The 18,453-nt window shown below is 62.7% G+C and overlaps 1 protein-coding gene across 1 annotated transcript; it reads left to right on the top strand.

Annotated features, from left to right (window-relative positions):
* Positions 1-370: 370 nt before the first annotated feature.
* On the top strand, positions 371-18,453 carry TTLL12 (tubulin tyrosine ligase like 12). The gene is made up of 14 exons (XM_068560615.1): positions 371-659; positions 4,377-4,549; positions 6,675-6,873; positions 7,717-7,876; positions 7,957-8,090; positions 11,057-11,133; positions 12,320-12,436; positions 12,573-12,767; positions 13,104-13,215; positions 13,964-14,115; positions 14,488-14,569; positions 16,188-16,256; positions 16,858-16,996; positions 17,460-18,453. Exons 1-14 carry the CDS (start codon positions 450-452, stop codon positions 17,609-17,611), a joined length of 1,971 nt encoding a protein of 656 aa, XP_068416716.1. The 5' UTR covers positions 371-449; the 3' UTR covers positions 17,612-18,453.

Below are 18,453 nucleotides of genomic sequence, written 5' to 3'. Positions count from 1 at the left end.
GGCCTCGGTTTCCCCTTCTGGATACTACCTGGAGTCCCTTCTGGTTCCGACCGCGTGGACGCTGGAAGGCCTCACTCCCGGCATCCCCCGGGGTAACCGCGGGCTGAAAGAGAAAACACCGCCCCCACCAGGCGCGCGTGCGCACACGCCGGACGCCCCAGGCCACAAACACACCACCTCCGCGCGCTCACGCACGCGCAGTGACGCGCGCGCACCCTTCGGAAGGCCCGGCCTTTGGGTTCCCCGGGTCCCGCGCCCCATCTTTGCGCCCCAGCTGCCTTCGGCGAGCCTGGAGGCCAGGCGTGTGGGCGGGCTTGCGGGCGGCGGTGGGCGGGGAGCCCAGAGGAGGGCGGGGCTGGCGGCGGGGCTGGCGAGCGGGCGGAGTCGGGAGGGCCGGGCCCGCGGGCTGCGGCGGCGCTGGGCTTGGCGGTGGCGCTGGTGGAGGCGACATGCAGGCCGACGCGAGGCTGGAGCGCGGCAGCCGGGTCCTGACGCCGCAGTCGGCGCCGAGCTTGGAGTCGGACCCGGAGCTGGGCCCGGACCCGGAGGAGGACGCGCGGGCCCGGGCCAAGTTCGCGGCGCTGCACGGCCCGGCGCTGCGCGCGTCGGGAGTCCCCGAGCGGTACTGGGGCCGCCTCCTGCACAAGCTGGAGCACGAGGTGCGGGCTGGGGTGACGCGAGGAGGGCGAGGCGCCGGGCGGGGAGAACCGGGGTGCAGGGCGTGCCCGGAGCGCCCCGTGCTCCCTTTGAGAGGTGCCAGGGAAGCTGCGATGCAGGTCCTCGAGGCGCGCATCCTCCAGTCCGGGTCAGCGCGGGCGCGGGGCGCGCCGGGGGTGGGTCGCTCTGGACCCTTCTACCAGGAAGGGTGTGGTCTGCGGGCTGGCTCTTGGCTGAGAGCCGCTGGGGTGGGGCGGCCCGGGGCCTCCTGGAGGACGCGTGCGGAGGAGGTTGGGAGGGCGCCTGGGGGAGTTGGTGGCTGGGAGAGGGAGAGCGAGCGCGTTCCGGGGCGGGGCGGGCTTCAGTGAGACGCGCAGCGGAGAGTTGGGGGGCGGCGTTGATGGACGATGCAGGGAAAACGGCCGGTGGTTTGAGGATGAAGAGCCACGAATCCCTTGACGACCGACTTAGACTTTACCTCCATGGCAGTTTGTGGCCTAGGAGTGGCGGCCAGAGCCTGTACCTGTGGCCCTGGTCCTGCCAGCATCTGGGGCTGGGCCAGGGCTGCGGCAAAAACTGGAACTAAAATGAACTTTGGCTCCCGTTGTGTGCCAAGCCCTGGGCTGCGTCCTCCACACATCCGAGCCCAGAGCAGTCCTGGGGGGTGGTAAGATTCATCACCCCCCCTTTATACAGTGCAGAAAACTGAGGCTCAGGAAGAGGAAGTGACACTCCCAAGGTCTGTCAGACTTCTGAACTAGAAGCTTGCTTTCAGCCGCTACCTGCCTCAGGGAAAACAGACGTCCAGTGAGTTTGTGTGGCTTTAACTGTTCAGGTCATAGAGTTCTTTCGTGTTTCTTCGTCTGATTTGAGCCCCGGGTCACCTTCATTTTGCAGATCAATGAAGACAGGCTGTGGGAGTTGGAGACAGAATCTAAACAAAAATGAAAAGAGCTCAGATGCTTCAAGGGTCTCCCTTTTTGTGGGGTCGGCTCCCTTCTGCTGGCCTGTGCTCTAGCCTGTGTCTCCAAAGGGCCTCCGCAGGGTCCTGGCTGAGGGGTGGGCCCTGGGTTTTGGTGGTTTGCCCATGTGCTGAAGCCAGAGCACGTTCACGGGCCCTCTGTTGCGGCCTTCTGAGCTGGAACCAGGCTCCTGCAGGGGCTGCCTCCTGGGCCGGAACAGACTGAGCAGTGCAGGCGGCGAGGTGGGACCCTGGAGCCAGAAAAAGGCTGCTGGACAAACCGCACCCGTTCAGCCGGTCTCTCTGCCTCTGAAATCAGGGTTGGACCAGGTACCTTCCTGCCCAAAACACAAGTAGTTGCTATAAAAAAAGGTGCAGTGTTATTGGTACCTACGTTTTGTAACAGTGAATTCCCTTCCCCCTTATGACTTGCCCTCAGTTCGCCAGCATTTCCTGAGCACTTACCCTAGTCCCAGGCCTGTGCTGGGCAGGAGGGGACCCCAGCGGTTTGTTAGGATAAAAAGGTCCTCGTGTACTGGGTGAAAGGAGCACGAGGTGGAAACACCCTGGCTCCGGCCCTGCCAGCCTCTGCGGGCAGTGAACTCACCTGGGCAAGTCACTTGCCCATCTGAGTCCAAGTCTCCCTCTGGAAGGTGAGGACCAGGAAACATGGCTCCGACTTCCACGGTCTTGGTGGGGGATTGGGTAGAGAGGCATGCCCAGCTCATAGTCACCAGAGTGTAATGTCCCCTCCATCCTGGCCGCAAGATCTGCAGGCCGCCTGGCCACTGCTGCTCTGCTGAGGGACAGCCAGTACTTTTCCATGACCCTCCCTTGCCGTTACGGGTTATGGGCAGAGCTGTGAGTCACCACTGCCAGACCCAAACCTGCAGCCATTGTTCTGACAAACCTGCTGCTGTGGGCCCAGGTGTGGGGGAGGTCCACAGGCACCTGCTGACCAAGGAATGGGGCCCCTCCAGCCCCCCGAAGGCTGGGGACCCCGGTGCCTTGGAAAGGATGGGGAGTGTTTTACAGTAAATTTCAGCTCTTTTCTGGCTGCAGGAACTTCCCAGCTGCAATACCATTCCCCTTCCTTACCTCGTTAGGGCCTCCTCCAGTCCCTCTGTGAGGGGATGGTGGTCACCCCCATTTCACAGCTGGGAGAAGCCAGGCCCTGTACTGTCCCCTCCCTCCTGTCAGGTTTGGGGGTAGAGGGCTGGAGATACGGGGTTCTGGGTGGAAGCCCGAGGCGTGAGTCCCAGCCTCTGAGCCGCTCTCTTCTCATCTCCAAACCGGAGGGAAGGTAGTGGCTTCACCCTGGGCTCTGGGGGGGGTTAAAAGTGCCGTCCCAAAAAGTGCCCGAGCTCCCCTGCGGATGGATCTGTTCGGCTCCACAGCCCTTCTCGCCCCAGCTTCTCTACCTGGAGTCCTTGCACCACCACGGCATGGCCACACGTTTAAATCTTCCTCTTCCTTCACCTCTCACCTCAGGTGACGGCTTCCCCGTAAAGTCTTACCCGGCCCTCCAGGCCCCCGCACCGCTTACCTGGTCGTCTCAGGTGGCCCCTCTGCCACTCGGGGAGAGGTCATGAGTGAGTCATCCTCATACCCCCAAGTGCCCGTCCTGCCCAGCACATCCAAGCTGCTTGTGCCTGAATAGATGGCTGATTTCCAACTACTGGGATGAGTTTATCTTCCATTTTTAATAGAGTCATGAGAAAGGTTTTCGGGGCAGCTGGCCTTTGTTGAGTCCCTGCTATGTGCCACGGACTCTGTGTGTACTGTTTGACTGATGTAATACGCTCTCAGCTCTCCTGGAAGGTGGATGATACCCCCTTCCCAGGTGAGAGACTAGTCTCAAAAGTGTCGTGATGGTAGCAAGTGCTTACAGGGGGTTTGCCAAGCTTAGCTTCTTCGAAGCTCTTCACGTGCGTTAATCATTTAATCCTCCCAACAAGCCCCTCAGGTAGGTTCTCGTATCCCCATTTATGGATGGGGAAACTGAGGCACAGAGTAGTTCAGTGTCTTGTTCAAGGTCACATAGCCTGGCTGCCGAATCTGCCCTAAGGCCCCTTGCCGACTTGTGGCAGACACCAGGTACATGAGTGTGGCTATATGGGGACCGACTGGCTTGTCACCTTCACCAGCTGCACGTGGTTGGCAGTTGCCCTTTGCCAGGGAAACTCAAGGACCAAGGCCCTTACCTTCTGTCCCATCCTGGCCCAGGACCTCAGGAGGCTAGACCCAGGCCATGGTTTGTGCAGACCTGGGCTGGCGTGGTGGCGTCAGGAGGCTCTTGGGCCCCCGTTTCCTTCTCGGTCACCTCCGCTGCCCTGGTGTTGGCTTGGTGGTGCTGGTGAGAGCAGAGTGGGGGTGCAATCCCTAGCCACCAAGTTCCTTACTCTCCCAGTCATTTCCCGCGTGACCGGAGCCACCCGCTCTGCCTTTTGAGCTGCATTTTCCCTGTAATGCAGGAGGCCAGACTAGATATCATGGGACACATGCGTGCAGCCCCACCTCCAAGCTCGGGTCCCACGGGCTGAGGGGCCTTGGACGATAGCGCCAGCGATAGTGGGGGAGGTTAGGGCGTCATTCTCACTGACGAGGAACCCGTCTCCCCACCTGTAAAATGGGTAGCGGGGCAATAAAGAGGTCCTGCTTCTCCTAGGGGTTCAGTTTGTCCTCGAGGCCGGGGTGTGGCGGAAGGAACGGGTCAGGAATGGGGTCTCCTGCCAACACCCCCTCCTGCGGCCCCCAGGTGTTCGACGCTGGGGAGATGTTCGGGATAATGCAAGTGGAAGAAGTGGAGGAGGATGAGGGCGAGGACGAAGCGGCCCGGGAATTGCGGAAGAAGCCCAACCCAGGCGGCGAGCTCTGCTACAAGGTCATTGTGACCAATGAGAATGGGCTTCAGGCGGCTGACCCCAACAGGTAGGAGCCGCAGGCCGACGCCTTTCGTCCGCACCGAGGCCGTCAGGGCCGGGCTGCCTTTTAGAAAGATGTCACCAAGGTCGTCGCCACTAGGGAGAAGCTGTCGTCGCGAGCACTCATGCTCCTGGGTGCCAGGCGCTGGTCCCTTAGCCCTGAGACAAGGGCCTGTCAGCCCCGACACTGGCGACACTCCTGCGTTGGTTGTGTTTCATGCTGTCCTGAGAGCAGCATCCCCCCCAGATGCCTCTTAACTGTCACAGTGGTCCCTCCATGGAGGTGTGACAAGTTCCCATTTTGCCAATGAGGAAACAATGGGGAAGGACTTGCCCAGGGTCACACAGCGGCTTAAGATCGTGGGTGTCGACCCCAGGGCAGCCTTAGCTCATGAGCCCGGGCTTTTCCAGGGACCCCGGGCCTGCCCCCGCTCCTGCTGGATCTCAGTCTCTGGGTGGAGCCCTGGGCTTTGCACCCCGGCATGTGAGCAGTGTGGCCTGCTTGATTCCTCGCGTGAGGCGCCGAGGCTGGGAGTGGGCCTGGGCCTTGCACGAGGCCACAGGGTAGAAAGGCCAGAGCCGAGACTGGACCCCAGGCTTCCTGCCTCCCAGGGGCCAAGAGGGGCTGTCCTCCGCCAGGAGAGGCCCACAGGTCCCTCTGCCCGACTTTGCCGGAACCCTGGTGGAGAAACTTGCCGGCCTCTGGGGGTTTCCGGGCACCTGTGACCGTAGCTCCTCCAGGAAGTCTGGCTCCTTCACCAGCCCCTGGTGGGGTGGGAGGGCCCCCACGGGTAGTGACAGCAGCCAAGCTCCTCCACCCCCGTGCCCTCTGACTCAGAAACTCGCAGGCTCCCCGTTCTCATTACGTTCGGTACAGCAGACCTGCGCAGGTGCCTGCTCTGCTGCCGCCTGTGCCAGCCGTGGGGCTCAGGCCCAGCGGCCACCTCGAGCAGCTCCTGGCCTCTGCCCCCTCCACGCACACCACCAGGCAGGTTTGGGGAGGGATGGGGATGGTGTCTGGACTGGGAGCCCGGCTCCACCGCCCTTCCTGCTCCGGGGCCTTTCTTCCCTCCAGACCTTTGTGAGTCTGCCCCACCCCGCCCCAATGGCCAGGCCCCAGCCGCCATCCTCCCCCGCACCCACCGTGTCCAGCAGCCATTGTGTGCGTCTGCCCAGGTCACCCCCAGATGCTCCACTTTGAAGGCATGGCTCTGTGCCGTGTCTCACACGGTCACAAACTCTACGCACGAGGACAGGAATAAATCACTTGTTTCAGGATATGCGAACAAAAGACAATATAAGTGCAGTAAAATAACTACTGCTGAGCTTGCCCCCCCAGCCTAAGAACCAGAGCGGTGGCTGTTCCTTCCGTGTTAGCAGGGGGCCAGGCCAGGGCTGCTTCCCCAGCAGGCAGAACCCGGGGTGTTCGGAGCCTCCGAGTCCAGCAGGGCTTGGATGGTGTCCGGGCAGCCTGACCTGTGGGCTGGGGGCAGTCATGTCCTTGGGCCTGCAGTGGGGACACCCCACCCTCCACCACGCTGGTGTGAGAGCCTTGCAGCTGGCCCACCGGGCACCTGCGGCGCCCGGGCTGTGTAGACTGCAGGTGTCCGTACACGTGGGGCCTTGAAGCCTCTCCCGCAGAAATCCCTGGCGCTTCACGAGAAGTGCCCAGAAGTCCCGGGCAAGCACGAGTGAGCTCTGAGTGGGGCTCCTTTGCGTGTCTGCCTGCAGGTAGCAAGGTTGGGGGGCGTGGGCCTGCCCTCCAGCAGTTCAAACTCCAGTTGAGGACAGTTAACTGTCGCGGTGATCACTGTAGTCATAACTGAGTACATGAGGATTCAGTGTACGGTCAGCATGCTGTTTTGTCTCATTTGATGCTCGCGTCAGCCCGGTGATGGGGGGTAGGGACCGTGTTGCCCTGTTTTAGAAACTGGAAAAGGGAGAGGAACTTGCCCAGGCCCGCACGGCGGGTGGTCGGCAGAGCCGGGATCCCCACCCAGGCACGGTGCGGGGTCCAGGCCTCAGCCCGGCCTCTTCCTCAGGCAGATCCCGCCTGCTGGCCCTCTTTCCGCCCTCCCTTCTTGCCCTGCCTGCGTGGTAGCCTCGCGCTCACCTGTAGCCTGTGCCCGCAGCATCTTCCTTATCGACCACGCCTGGACGTGCCGCATGGCACACGCCCGCCAGCAGCTGCAACAGGTGCCCGGGCTGCTGCACCGCATGGCCAACCTGATGGGCATCGAGTTCCACGGCGAGCTGCCCAGCGCCGAGGCCGTGGACCTGGTGCTGGAGGAGATGTGGAAGTTCAACCAGACCTACCAGCTGGCCCACGGGGTGAGTGGGCAGCCGGGCCCCAGGGGAGGCAGACAGGCCTTCGCTGCCCCGTGCCGTCAGGGCTAGCGGGAGGTGTCCTTTTACCCTGCAAGTGAGGAAACTCATCTTCTGTGGTCAGTGGAAACTACCCTGGTTCCCCGCGGCTCTGTCACGGGCCTGTTACTCTTTGCCTCGGGCCAGCCAGTGCCGGGGACCCAGGCATCCATGCGGCCTTTGGGCTCACAGTACACAACCCTCTCCCGGACCCCGGTGACCTGGCTGCCACTCTCCTGGCCTCTTCTGGTTCCCTCACCCTCCTAAAAGCCCTTAGTGATACCCTGCTGCTTTCCGGAGTAGAGCCGAGTCCCTTCAGCATGTCCCTGGGCTTACATCACCAACCCCCTCCCCGGCCTCCCCAGACCCACCCTTACGTTCCAGCCCCTCACCACTTTCAGTCCGGGAAAAGGCAAAAGTTGCTTCTCCTGATCTCAGCTTAGCTGTTGCCTCCTCCAGGAAGCCTTCCCTGAACTCAGAAGTCTCCCCCCTCCTCCTCCTGCACACAGAACCAAACACATCCATGTAGCTACTAGGCTAAGTGCCTTCTTTCTGTACACCTTTGCCACACACGTGATCACATGGCAGCCCGCTGGCCTGTTGTCCTTGTCTGCCAGGGCAGGGCCGCCAGCCCAGAGGCCACGGGTTCAAGGGATTGAAGCCGTGTGTGGTAGGTGCTCCAGGCTCTGAGAGTTGGGCACAGACGGGCCGGTGGTAGGTGTTTGGGTCGTGGATGCGTGGAAGGGCGCGCGGACGGGAGGGGCGGGGAGGCGGAGCAGTGGGCGAGGGTGGCGTGTGCTCTGCCCGCAGACGGCCGAGGAGAAGGTGCCGGTGTGGTACATCATGGACGAGTTCGGCTCGCGCATCCAGCACGCGGACGTGCCCAGCTTCGCCACCGCGCCCTTCTTCTACGTGCCCCAGCGGGTGGCCTACACGCTGCTTTGGCCCCTGAGGGACCTGGACACGGGCGGTAAGTCAAACCCCGCCCACCCCAAGGAGGGGCCGGCCGCCTTTCTGCCACCCCCTGACTGCCCGCGTGTCCTGGTGCAGAGGAGGTGACCCGGGACTTTGCCTACGGAGAGGCCGACCCTCTGATCCGGAGGTGTGTGCTGCTGCCCTGGGCCCCCGCCGACCTGCAGGACCTCAGCTCCTCCACGCCCGAGCCACCCGACGAGCACTACCAGGTGTGGCCTCCAGCCCCGACCCCTGGGCCTGTTTGCTGGTGGCTCCTGGAACTTTCTTCACCCAGCCGCCACGTGCTGCTGAGCACCAGCTGGCTGCCCTGGGAGGGAGAGGAGAGTTTGGGGGTGTCTGAGAGACAAGGGGCGGCTCAGAGCTCAGGGAGCAGACGTGAGCTGCCCGGGGCCACACAGCTGGGCACCAGCCTGGAGCCCAGACCCCGGGGTCCCGCTGCTGGGAACCGTCCTTCCAGAGGGTTGGGTAGAGCTGGTGGGCTGGAGGTCGGTGCTGCTCTTCCCTGTTTTCAGGGGCCGGGGGGCGGGGGCAGTGGGCGCTCTGTGGCTCGGCTATGAATCCCAGCTCCGTACCGTTTCTCCATTTCCTGACACCTCCCTCACCAGGGATGTGAGGACACTGTGTTCAGACACAGCATGGGATGTCTTCTGGCTCACAGTAGGCCCCCAGCAAGTGGTCGTCATGGGTGTCCTTGCTGGGGATGACAGCAGTGCTTCAGTCCGCGGTCTGGGTCCCACCAGGGACCACTGACAAGTGCCTGGCTGGTGGTGAGTTAGTGCAGGGCCCAGTCGGTGAGGCAGGCCAGGTTGGGGAGCCAGGGTTGGTGCAGCCTGGGGTAGGGCAGCAAGTGGAGCCTATGGGAACAGAACCAGGCAGGGCTGAGCAGGAAGTAACACCCTGGCCCTCTCTCCTCCTCCCCTGCCCTCTCATCTCCTGCCACTGCTTCCCGTCAGCCGGTCCCAGTTGGAAACCAAGGGATGCACAGGCCTCTGCTTAGCACTTCACGGGCATGCTCTGCTGTAATCCTTACAATAGGACATCCGGACCTATTTTTATCTTCATTTTACTGAGGATGAGGAAACTGAGGCACAGAGAGGCTAAGTAACTTGCCGAAGGCCACACGGCTGGCGGAAGAGCGGGAGTCCAAAACCAAGGGGTCCTGGTAACTTGTGGGCAGAGGCTCCAACCTTGCCCCACATATTGCAGTTGCCCTGCCCCCACCAGCACATCACATGCTCGCTGAATGCCCCAGAGGATTGTGCAAAGGAGTGAACTAGTTAACTCGCGTTAGAGTGGGAAGTGTGTGTGGCGTTAGCGGTTCTGTGAGGCTGCTGGCTGGGAGGGCTGGGCTGACACAGTGGTCCTGTTGGCACTTTTCCCTCTGAATTTAGCCTTAGCCAGCGGTAATTGAACTGATCCTGTCGAAAACTCAGGGATCACCCTTCTCAATTCAGAGGTGTGTTTCAGAGCCTCGTAGAGTGCCTGCACCTAGTAGGTGCTTAAACACTTGAACAAGTCAGTGAATGCGAAGGGGGGAGGTTTAAGAAGGGCTTAGGAACAAAGACTTCCTGATCTTGAGGTTGTTAAAGGAACATGAATTGAAATTAGCATTTGTGGGGGGTTGAGCGAGATGCCCTCCACTGGCCAGGAAGAGGAGAAAAGAGTCCAGACGCTGGTTTTCTAAAACATCCTGGTTGGTTTTCTCCATTTGACCCATCTGGATCAGGCCTGTGCCCTGGGCCCTGGGGTTGCCTGTATTAGTTAGCTAGCACCAGGTAACAATTTATTCTGAAACATAGCAGCTCAAGACAGCAGACATTCATTATCTCTCGCTTTCTGTAGAGAGATGGGGAGTGGCCCGGCTGGGTGCTTCTGGCCCAGGGTCTCTCGTGAGCGCTCTCAGGCTGTCGTCTGAGGCTTGATGGGGCTGAGGACCGGCTCCCACATGGCACACTCACATGCCTGGCAAGGTGGCGCCGGCTGTGGGCAGGAGGCCTCAGTTCCTCCCCAGCCATGGGGTTCTCCGCGGGGCTGCTTGAGTGTCCTTGGGACATGGTGACTGACTTCTCTCGGAGGAAGTGATCTGAGAAGAAGGCGGGGAGGAGACTGCAGGGCCTTTCGTGAAATAGCAGACTGTTGTTCCACTTCTTTCTATTTGTTATAAACAACTCATTCAGCCCAGCCTATGCTCAAGGGAAGATGAATGAACTTTGCCTTTCAAAAGGAATATAGAAGAGTTTATGGACATGTTTTATTTTATTTTATTTATTTATTTATTTGGCTGCGCCGAGTGTTAGTTGCAGCGCGTGGGATCTTCGTTGCCACGTGTGGGATCTTTTCTTTTTTTTTTTTTTTTTTTTTTTTTAATTATTATTTATTTATTTTTTTGGCTGTGTTGGGTCTTCGTTTCTGTGTGAGGGCTTCCTCTAGTTGTGGCAAGCGGGGGCCACTCTTCATCGCGGTGCGCGGGCCTCTCACTATCGTGGCCTCTCTTGTTGCAGAGCACAGGCTCCAGACGCGCAGGCTCAGTAGTTGTGGCTCACGGGCCTAGTTGCTCCACGGCATGTGGGATCTTCCCAGACCAGGGCTCGAACCCATGTCCCCTGCATTAGCAGGCAGACTCTCAACCACTGTGCCACCAGGGAAGCCCCTGGGATCTTTTCAGTTGCAGCATGCGGGCTCTTGGTTGCAGCATGTGGGATCTAGTTTCCTGACCAGGGATCGAACCCAGGCCCCCTGCATTGGGAGCGCAGAGTCTTCACCGCTGGACCACCTGGGAAGTCCCTGTGGACATGGTTTAAACCATCACACGGCTTAAGCTCAGAGCAGCTTTTGGGGGCTCCCGAGGACCAGGTAGCCCCCTCCCAGGACAGGCTGGGCACCTTCTGGGCTGCTTGTGACTTGGAGGAAGCATTTAGAACAATGAGAAGATTCAGAGCAATGTTTACATTGTTCTTTTGACACAAAACAGGCTGTTCGGCACCTGAGGGGCCTTGAGCCCCGGAATCCTGGGCTGGGGGTGGTCAGAGGGCTCTGGGCGTTGCGGTGCCTGCGAAGGGCTCTACCTGAGGTCCAGGTGTGCCCCCTGGGATCCCAAAACCCTGATATACAGGATGGGGAGGCGTGTGCTCCTTTTTTTGAAGGTCTGTTTCTACCTCCAGTGTTTTCCTTCTAGGCTATTTTGGAGGAAAACAAGGAGAAGCTGCCAGTGGCCATCAACCCGGCGGTGTATCCCTGCGACCACGTCTTCAAGTGCGTAGCCCACCCTGCCCCCAGCCTGTGATGAGCCTTTGCCTCGGTCCCTTTCCTCACGCACTCCTCACGGTCCCCACGACTCCTGGAACAGTGCTCGGTACAGGGCGGCCTCAGTAAGTCCTCTGCCCCCTGGCAGCACAGCAGTGACAGAAACGCCACGGGTGGGGTCTCAGGGTCACAGAGAGAGCGCCCGAGAAGTGAGGGTGAGCTGGGGTGCGCACGACCTCTGGAAGCAGGGAGCCAGTGCCGACAGTGACGGTGCTGGGCACCCAGGAAAGCCACCCAGATTGCCGGGGGGCCACTCCCAGGTGTCTGCAGGTGTGGGCTGGCAGCTTAACGTAAGGCCAGGCAGGCCAGCAAGCCCAGGGTGGAAGCAGATGCTCCCTTTTACGGGTGAGGAAGTGGAGGTCCTGGGGGACGCCCACCAGGCATCGAGCTGGCTCGGGGGCGGGTCCCGGGTCCGCCAGGGGCAGGTTGGCCTCTGTTTCCAGGGGGAGGCCCTCCCTCTGGCTGCCCACACCTGCTCCAGCCAGAACAGACACCATGCTCCACTGGCCCCTTCCCCCAGGTTCTGGGGGTTTCCTCCCACTGGCCCTCGGCCCGGCCCTCCTCCCCTTACCTGAGTTCGCCACCCAGCACCCCTCCACCTCCTCAGGTCAGAGGCTGCACTGAGGCCCCCTTAGCCTCGCCCCCTCCCCACAGCTGTGCTCCGCGCCGCAGCAGCGGACTACACGCCCCGTGCCTGCCCCGCCCGAGCAGCCAGCTCCGCGCCTCTCTTCCTCCCTGGATCACTGTCCAGGGCCAGGCCTCCCTCCTGCCTTCGCACTCCCAAGTGTGGCCGCGCCCACCACCCCCGGCAGACAGGCTCCCAGGCCCTGTCCTCTCCTCCGCCCAGGGCCGGGCCGTGTGGAATGCAGGCCCCCAGGGCTCCGGCTCCCTTCTCTGAGGGCAGAGGTCCCAGCGGTAGACCCGTCCCGTTTCCACGTGGGAGGAGGGAGCCCGTGCCTGATAAAACGCTCGGGTTCTCCTGGTTCGTCCTCAGGAGGAGTTGTGAGGTGGCCCTGTGGTCCCATCTTACAGATGGGGAACCCGGGGTCGCCAGGGTCCGAGAGGCCCCGTCACTGGGCGGACAAGCAGAGGCTGTGGGTCGGAGGCCGACCTCAGCCCACCCCACCCCCCGCAGGGTCTACACGGACATCCGGCAGGTGCTCAGCCACCTCACCCACCCGCGCTTCACCTTCACTCAGAGCGAGGCGGATGCCGACATCCTCTACAACTTCTCGCACTTCAAGGACTACAGGTGAGGTGCTTCCCAGCCCGGTCCCCGCCGCCTCCCCCCGAGCCCCGCCTCCTCCCCCCGAGCCCCGCCTCCCCCGAGCCCCGTCTCCCCCGGAGCCCCGCCTCCCCTGACCGGTGGCGCCTGCCTGGCCCCGCAGAAGGCTGAGCCGGGAGAGGCCCAGTGTACTGCTGAACCAGTTCCCCTGCGAGAACCTGCTGACGGTGAAGGACTGCCTGGCCTCCGTCGCGCGCCGGGCGGCCGGCCCCGAGGGCCCGGCCTGGCTGCCCCGCACCTTCAACCTGCGCACCGAGCTGCCCCAGTTCGTCAGCTACTTCCAGCAGCGGGAGAGGCGGTGAGGACCCCCCGGAGCCGCAGCGGCCGAGACCCTACGCCCGTCAGGCTCCCGCGGTCCCCGCCACCCCGCCTGGCCCGCCCCCTGGCTGAGCGCCTGCCGCGCGGCGGCCACGGTTCCGGGAGCTGCGGGCTTTCACTGTGCTGCTGCCCGGCGGCCCTTCCTCCTGGAGGGCGGCTCCCTTGGCCCCGTCAGGCTCCTCACTCCCGAGGCCCAGCCCCTAAAGTCTCCTCTGGGACCCCTCTCTCAGCCCCTCCTATGCTGCCACAGTACTGGGGACACAGTGCCCGGGAGGGTGGGCCCAGGGCACAGCCTGGTCATCCCCTCTGCTCCCAGGGGCGAGGACAACCACTGGATCTGCAAGCCCTGGAACCTGGCCCGCAGCCTGGACACCCACATCACCAAGAGCCTCCACAGCATTATCCGGCACCGCGAGAGCTCCCCCAAGGTGGGGCCCTGGGGCGCCGGGCGGGGGTGCGGGGGGCCGCGCCGGGCTCTGCCAGGACCTTTGTGGGTAGGTCCCGGTGTCAGCGTTCTTCAGCTCACAGGAGTCTCCGAAGCCACCACCCCCACTCCTTCCCCTGCCCTTGCCTGGCGGGGGGGGTGGGGCTGTGTGACAGTCGGGTGAGAGGAGGGAGCCCCCCTGGGTGTGTCTGACCTGCATCCCCATGCGCACCGCGCCTCACAGGACCACCTGGCAGGAGGGAGGTGGCCAGGCCAGGGAGCCCCGCAGGGCACTGGACGAAGGTGCTGTAGTGGCACGGGGCCCATCAGTGGGGGAATTGAAGGACACAGGGTTCTGCACCTGGACAGAGGCTCAAGACAAAGTGCCGCTGCGATGACCCTTGTGAAGGTTTCCAGCGGTGGGATGGGGAGTCGGTGGATTTATGGCTGAGAATCTGTATTCAGTTTTCAAAGCTAAAAACTTGTGGCATCTTTCTCTTCAATTAAAGATGAAGATAAAGAACTCATTGCAGCTAAGACACAGGTTTGAAAAGACAGGAGGACCCGGAGTGCAGGGAGCAGGTCCCTTCATGGCACCGAGACGGGAGGTGGGCTCAGGAGTCAGTCTTCCTCCAGATGTGGTGACAGCACTTGGACGTCCCACGAGTGGGAGCCCCAGCTGGGGAGGTCGGGGTGCTCTGTCCTGGCCCAGGTGCGACAAGCCACCTGTGAGCCTGCATCTGTGTTCTCAGGTTGTGTCCAAATACATTGAAAGTCCCGTCTTGTTCCTTCGAGAAGATGTGGGGAGGGTCAAGTTCGACATCCGCTACATCGTGCTCCTGCGGTCCGTGAAGCCCCTGACGTTGTTCGTCTATGACGTGTTCTGGCTGCGGTTCTCCAACCGGTAAATGGGGAGACTGGGCTGGGGCTGGGGGCTGGGCGACAGGGCCCCTCTTTTACTCGGGATGAGAATGCCTGCGCGGGGGCTCCTTTACCACCAAGCACCCAGCAGGGACCCCGCTGAGCCCGTTTCTGTGAAACGGCAGTAATTCTCGCCCCGCCTGTGTCACCACCACCTTGTGGAACAGGCACCTGCCCCCTCAAACCACGACGATGTTTACCGGCCTAGTGGGGGTCTTCGTGGTTAGCCCCTGGCCGGGGGCGCGGGGGCAGTGTGGGACCGCCCCACTCTCGGGGGAACCGGCGCCCGGCCAGGGGGCTCTGAGCATCTGCCGTGCCCGGGACCCACTCGAGCGTCTGTCCGCTCGTCCTGCAGGCCCTTCGCACTCAACGACCTGGACGACTACGAGAAGCATTTCACCGTCATGAACTACGACCCGGAATTGGTGCTGAAGCAGGTAGGGAGGGGCCTGGCGGGGCCTGGGGAGGGGTTCCCGTGGAGGCTGGCACAGACGGGACCCGACACCCATCAGCTTGTCTTCCGGGCAGCTTGCGTAGCGGTCAGGGGAGCTGCCTTCTGGTACCTGCGTCCCCTCCCACAGCTGCCCCCGCAGCTCTGAGGGGCACGTGCTTGGGTTGAGGGGGCCCCTGGGGCTTCCCGGTCCCCCGGCAAGTCTGAGCAGGGCAGGGTCTCAGCCGGGAAGCGCAGGCTGCCTTCTGTTCGGCACCCGCTGAGCGTGAGGACGGGTAGGGGTGGGGAGGCGCACAGGTTCGTGTCCCGCGGCCCCCAGGGCGGGCAGCTCTGCTGGCCTGCGACCCTGCCTGGACCCTGGGCCCTCTGTCTTGCCCGTGCTCTCTGGGCACCGCAAGCAGAGGGCGTCAGCACAGCTCCTTTTCGAGGTGAGGGCGTGATCCCCCAGCTGGCCAGTGGTGCACCTGGGACAGGTAGGGGAGGCACAGCCTGGGCAGAGACAGAGGCCGGCTCTGGGTGGAGGCAGAAGGGAAGGAGAAATAGGCGCCCCCGACGTGTTGTCCACGAAGTCCTCTTGGACCAGCAGGTTGGTTATGGCTGTTCTGGGCAGACGGGAAGTAGGGCCCAGGCACTCTCCCACTCTACTCCATACAAGGCCTGCAGGTGGCCTTCTGGTCCCCACCTCCCTCGAAGCAGCCACTGCTGAATGTGGGGATTGTGTTTCCGAGGCACGCACGTGGTGATTTGTTAGTAAGTGTGCCGCCCTGAGCTCTCGCTGTGCCATGTCTGAGAAGTCCTCTAGGGGGCGCTGCACCGTCCGAGTGGCCAGGCCACGTGCACGGCCGGCAGGGCCGCTGCTGCTCCTTCCTCTTGTCCTGGGCTGTGTTGACAGCTGGTCCCTAGGAGCCCGAGCCCGAGCCCTCGCCGGGGTCCCGGGATGTTGCAGAGGTCGTCTCTGAGGACCTGAGTGCCTTTCCTCTACACAGCAGGTGTCATCCCGAGGGTCACGTTTCCTCTGAAGCCCCCGCGTGTGGGGACGCGTGTCCAGCAGGGTGAGAACGTTGGGCTTCTATAGGGAGCCCGTCCTGGTCCTCTCTGGGAGAAACCTGAGCTGACGGCCAGCTTGCTCAGGTGTGTTTTGGGTGACGTCTTGGCCTGAGAAGCCCTTGCTGTCCTCAGGCACTTTGAGCCAGGACCGGGCAGTGAGCTCAGGCCTGGGCCTTGCAGACTTGGGTCCGAGCTCTGCGTCCAGTGACCACCGTGAGAGGGACGTGGTGACACGTTGGCCTGGGCCTCCCAACGTTCCGTGCCTCACTGGAGCCTCACAGCAACCGTGCAAAGTGGGTTTGCTGGGCGGGGAGCGTTGTCCCGTTTTACAGATGGAGACACTGAGACTCCGAGAAGTGAATGTGTCCAGAGCTCAGACCCCGTGTCCTGCCTCCCATTTGTGTCCTGCGGGGGTGGAGCTGGAGAGGCTGCTGGCGCCAACCTGGGGCCCCGGCGAGTATCAGGGCTCCACGTGAAAGCAGGGCAGGCCAGGCCTCCCCCGCCCCTGCCCAGAGGAGGCCCCGGGCAGAGCTCGACGGGCCCTGTGTCTGTTGCAGATGCACTACGATGAGTTCGTCCCGGAGTTTGAGAAGCAGTACCCAGAATTTCCCTGGAAGAGCGTCCAGGTGAGTCCTGGCAGAGCTGGAGGGGCCGGGGCTTGCCTCGTGGGCCAGCGTCAGGCGGGTGGGGGCCTTTGCCTCCTCTGGATGGTCTGCTCCTCCCACCAGGGCTGGTGAGGGAGACGGTGTGGGCTGAGACCCCTCCTCCCCTCTGGCCCGGGTGGGGTGTTGTGAGGGTTCCTTGGAGGGGGCCTGGCGGGGCATTCAGGACACCCTTGGGACAGCCAAACGGCAAAGGGCTCTGTGTGTGCCAGGAATTGCACACCTGAGGGGACACGGGGACGTGCTTAGAGACACAAGTTGGCCGCCACTTGCTGGAGTGAGCGTTTCGGGAGCTGCGCTGCCTGGCTTGGTGCAGAAGGACCGTGGGCTCCAAGGCGGGGGACCCAGGCAGGTCTGCAGGAGGTGGATGCCAGGAGTGAGGGAGCAGGGCACAGGTGGCTCTGGCCAGGTCTGGTGTCAAAAAGGATGTCGGGGGAGGTGACTTGGCTGTTTGGGGACCAGGGCTCAGGAAGGGGCTGTGGACCCCATACGGAGAGGCTGCTCTGAAGGGCTGGGCCCAGTGTCAGCCGTGCAAGCCCCTGACCCTGCCTCCCCCGGCCCCCAGGCTGCCATCTTCCAGGCCTTCACGGAGCTGTTCCAGGTGGCGTGTGCCAGGCCGCCCCCGCTGGGCTTCTGCGACTACCCCTCATCCCGGGCCATGTATGCCATCGACCTCATGCTGAAGTGGGACAGCCGTCCAGATGGTGAGGGGGCTCCCCTGCCCCGTAATCCAAAGTGCCCTCCCCACTTACCCAAAGGTGGTCATTCAGCCCACACAGGGACAGGGGGAGGGCGTCGCCGCTCCTTCGCCATGGTCAGCACTTGCCTCGAGTTAGCCTGAGATCTGGGTCAGAGAAGGCCCACCTTTAGGAGCCACGGCCTGCAGGGCAGAGCACGAGCAGGAAAGGCAAGTGGGCGGCAGTGGTGTCGGGAGAGAGCTCACAAGGGAAGGAACCCTACGTGAAAGGCAGGGGGAGCAGCGGCCCTGGCCGGGCACCCTCGTTCCAGAGTCCCCGGGATGTGGTGGCTCGTGCCACTCCTGGGGCTGGAGGTGGCTCCGGTCTTTCCCCTGGACAAGCAGGCTTCAGGCCAGGCCCCCAGAGAAGCCCTCGCGGGCCCCCCAGCCCACCTCCCAGGAGTGAGATGCCCGTGCTTTTGCGCCATCAGGGAAGCGAGTGATGCAGCCGCAGCTCCTAGAGGTGAACTTCAACCCAGACTGTGAGCGGGCCTGCAGGTGCTACCCGGCCTTCTTCAACGATGTCTTCAGCACCTTGTACCTGGACGAGCCTGACAGCTGCCCCGTCACCCGCCTCGTCTAGGCACCCGCTGGCCCTTCTGTGGGTGCTCGTGGGTGGATTGCAGCCTCAGTTCCCGGAGCTGCTTCTGCACCGTGCCCCCACCCCCGCCTCCGCTCCTCCTCCCCCCGCCGTGTGAGCCGTGGCCCCAGCTTCACACCCTGGGGGCTCGGGGGCCCCCTCCCCCGTCGGTCAGGAGCAGGGCCAGTCATGTTGCCCCCGGGGCTGAGTGCTAGGCCCCTGCTCACACCCCCCTCACTGCCGTCTGTGCGGTGATTAGCCTCAGCTCAGCCAAGGGCTTTATTCCGGAGAGCTTGGTTTCTGGGGTGCTGTGCTTCCAGAGGGCATTAGTGAAAGGGGTCTGGGGAGCACGCCGCGGTGTTCTCAGAAACGAGCTTCCCTAGGAGCGCCCATGGGAGCCCAGCGGTTAACAGGCCCAGACTGGCTGCTTCCCACGCTCCACCCCAGGCCCTGTGACAGGCGTCCCCAGGTCCCCCTAGGAGCCTGCTTCTCAGACCCAGCCTTCTCCCCCTTCACCAGCAACCTCCCTCGAGGCTCCAGGGCAGGACAGCCACTGCCTTTGGTTGCCGTTGCCTTCCCATTTGGCCCCGTGGAAAGGGCCAGATGTGGCACCAGCACCTCCCCGCCCGCTGGGCACTGCAGTGTTTCCAGCCTCGCCTGAGGTTGGCTGGGACGCTCCAGTGAGGGGACTCGGGGACAGGTGTTGGGCAGCAGAGCACCAGGCAGTGGGCGGCTGAGAAAGATGCTTCCAGGGAGAATGCCATCTTCCACCGGCTAGAGTCAGAATGTGGGGTTTTTGTAACTTTTTCATTTATGGGAAGAAAATACAAAATTTTCGTTCTTAA

This window comes from Eschrichtius robustus, chromosome 13 (genome assembly GCF_028021215.1).
Source record: "Eschrichtius robustus isolate mEscRob2 chromosome 13, mEscRob2.pri, whole genome shotgun sequence".
In the NCBI taxonomy this organism is placed as follows: Eukaryota; Metazoa; Chordata; class Mammalia; order Artiodactyla; family Eschrichtiidae; genus Eschrichtius; species Eschrichtius robustus.
This window is presented reverse-complemented; position numbering and strand designations above follow the sequence as displayed.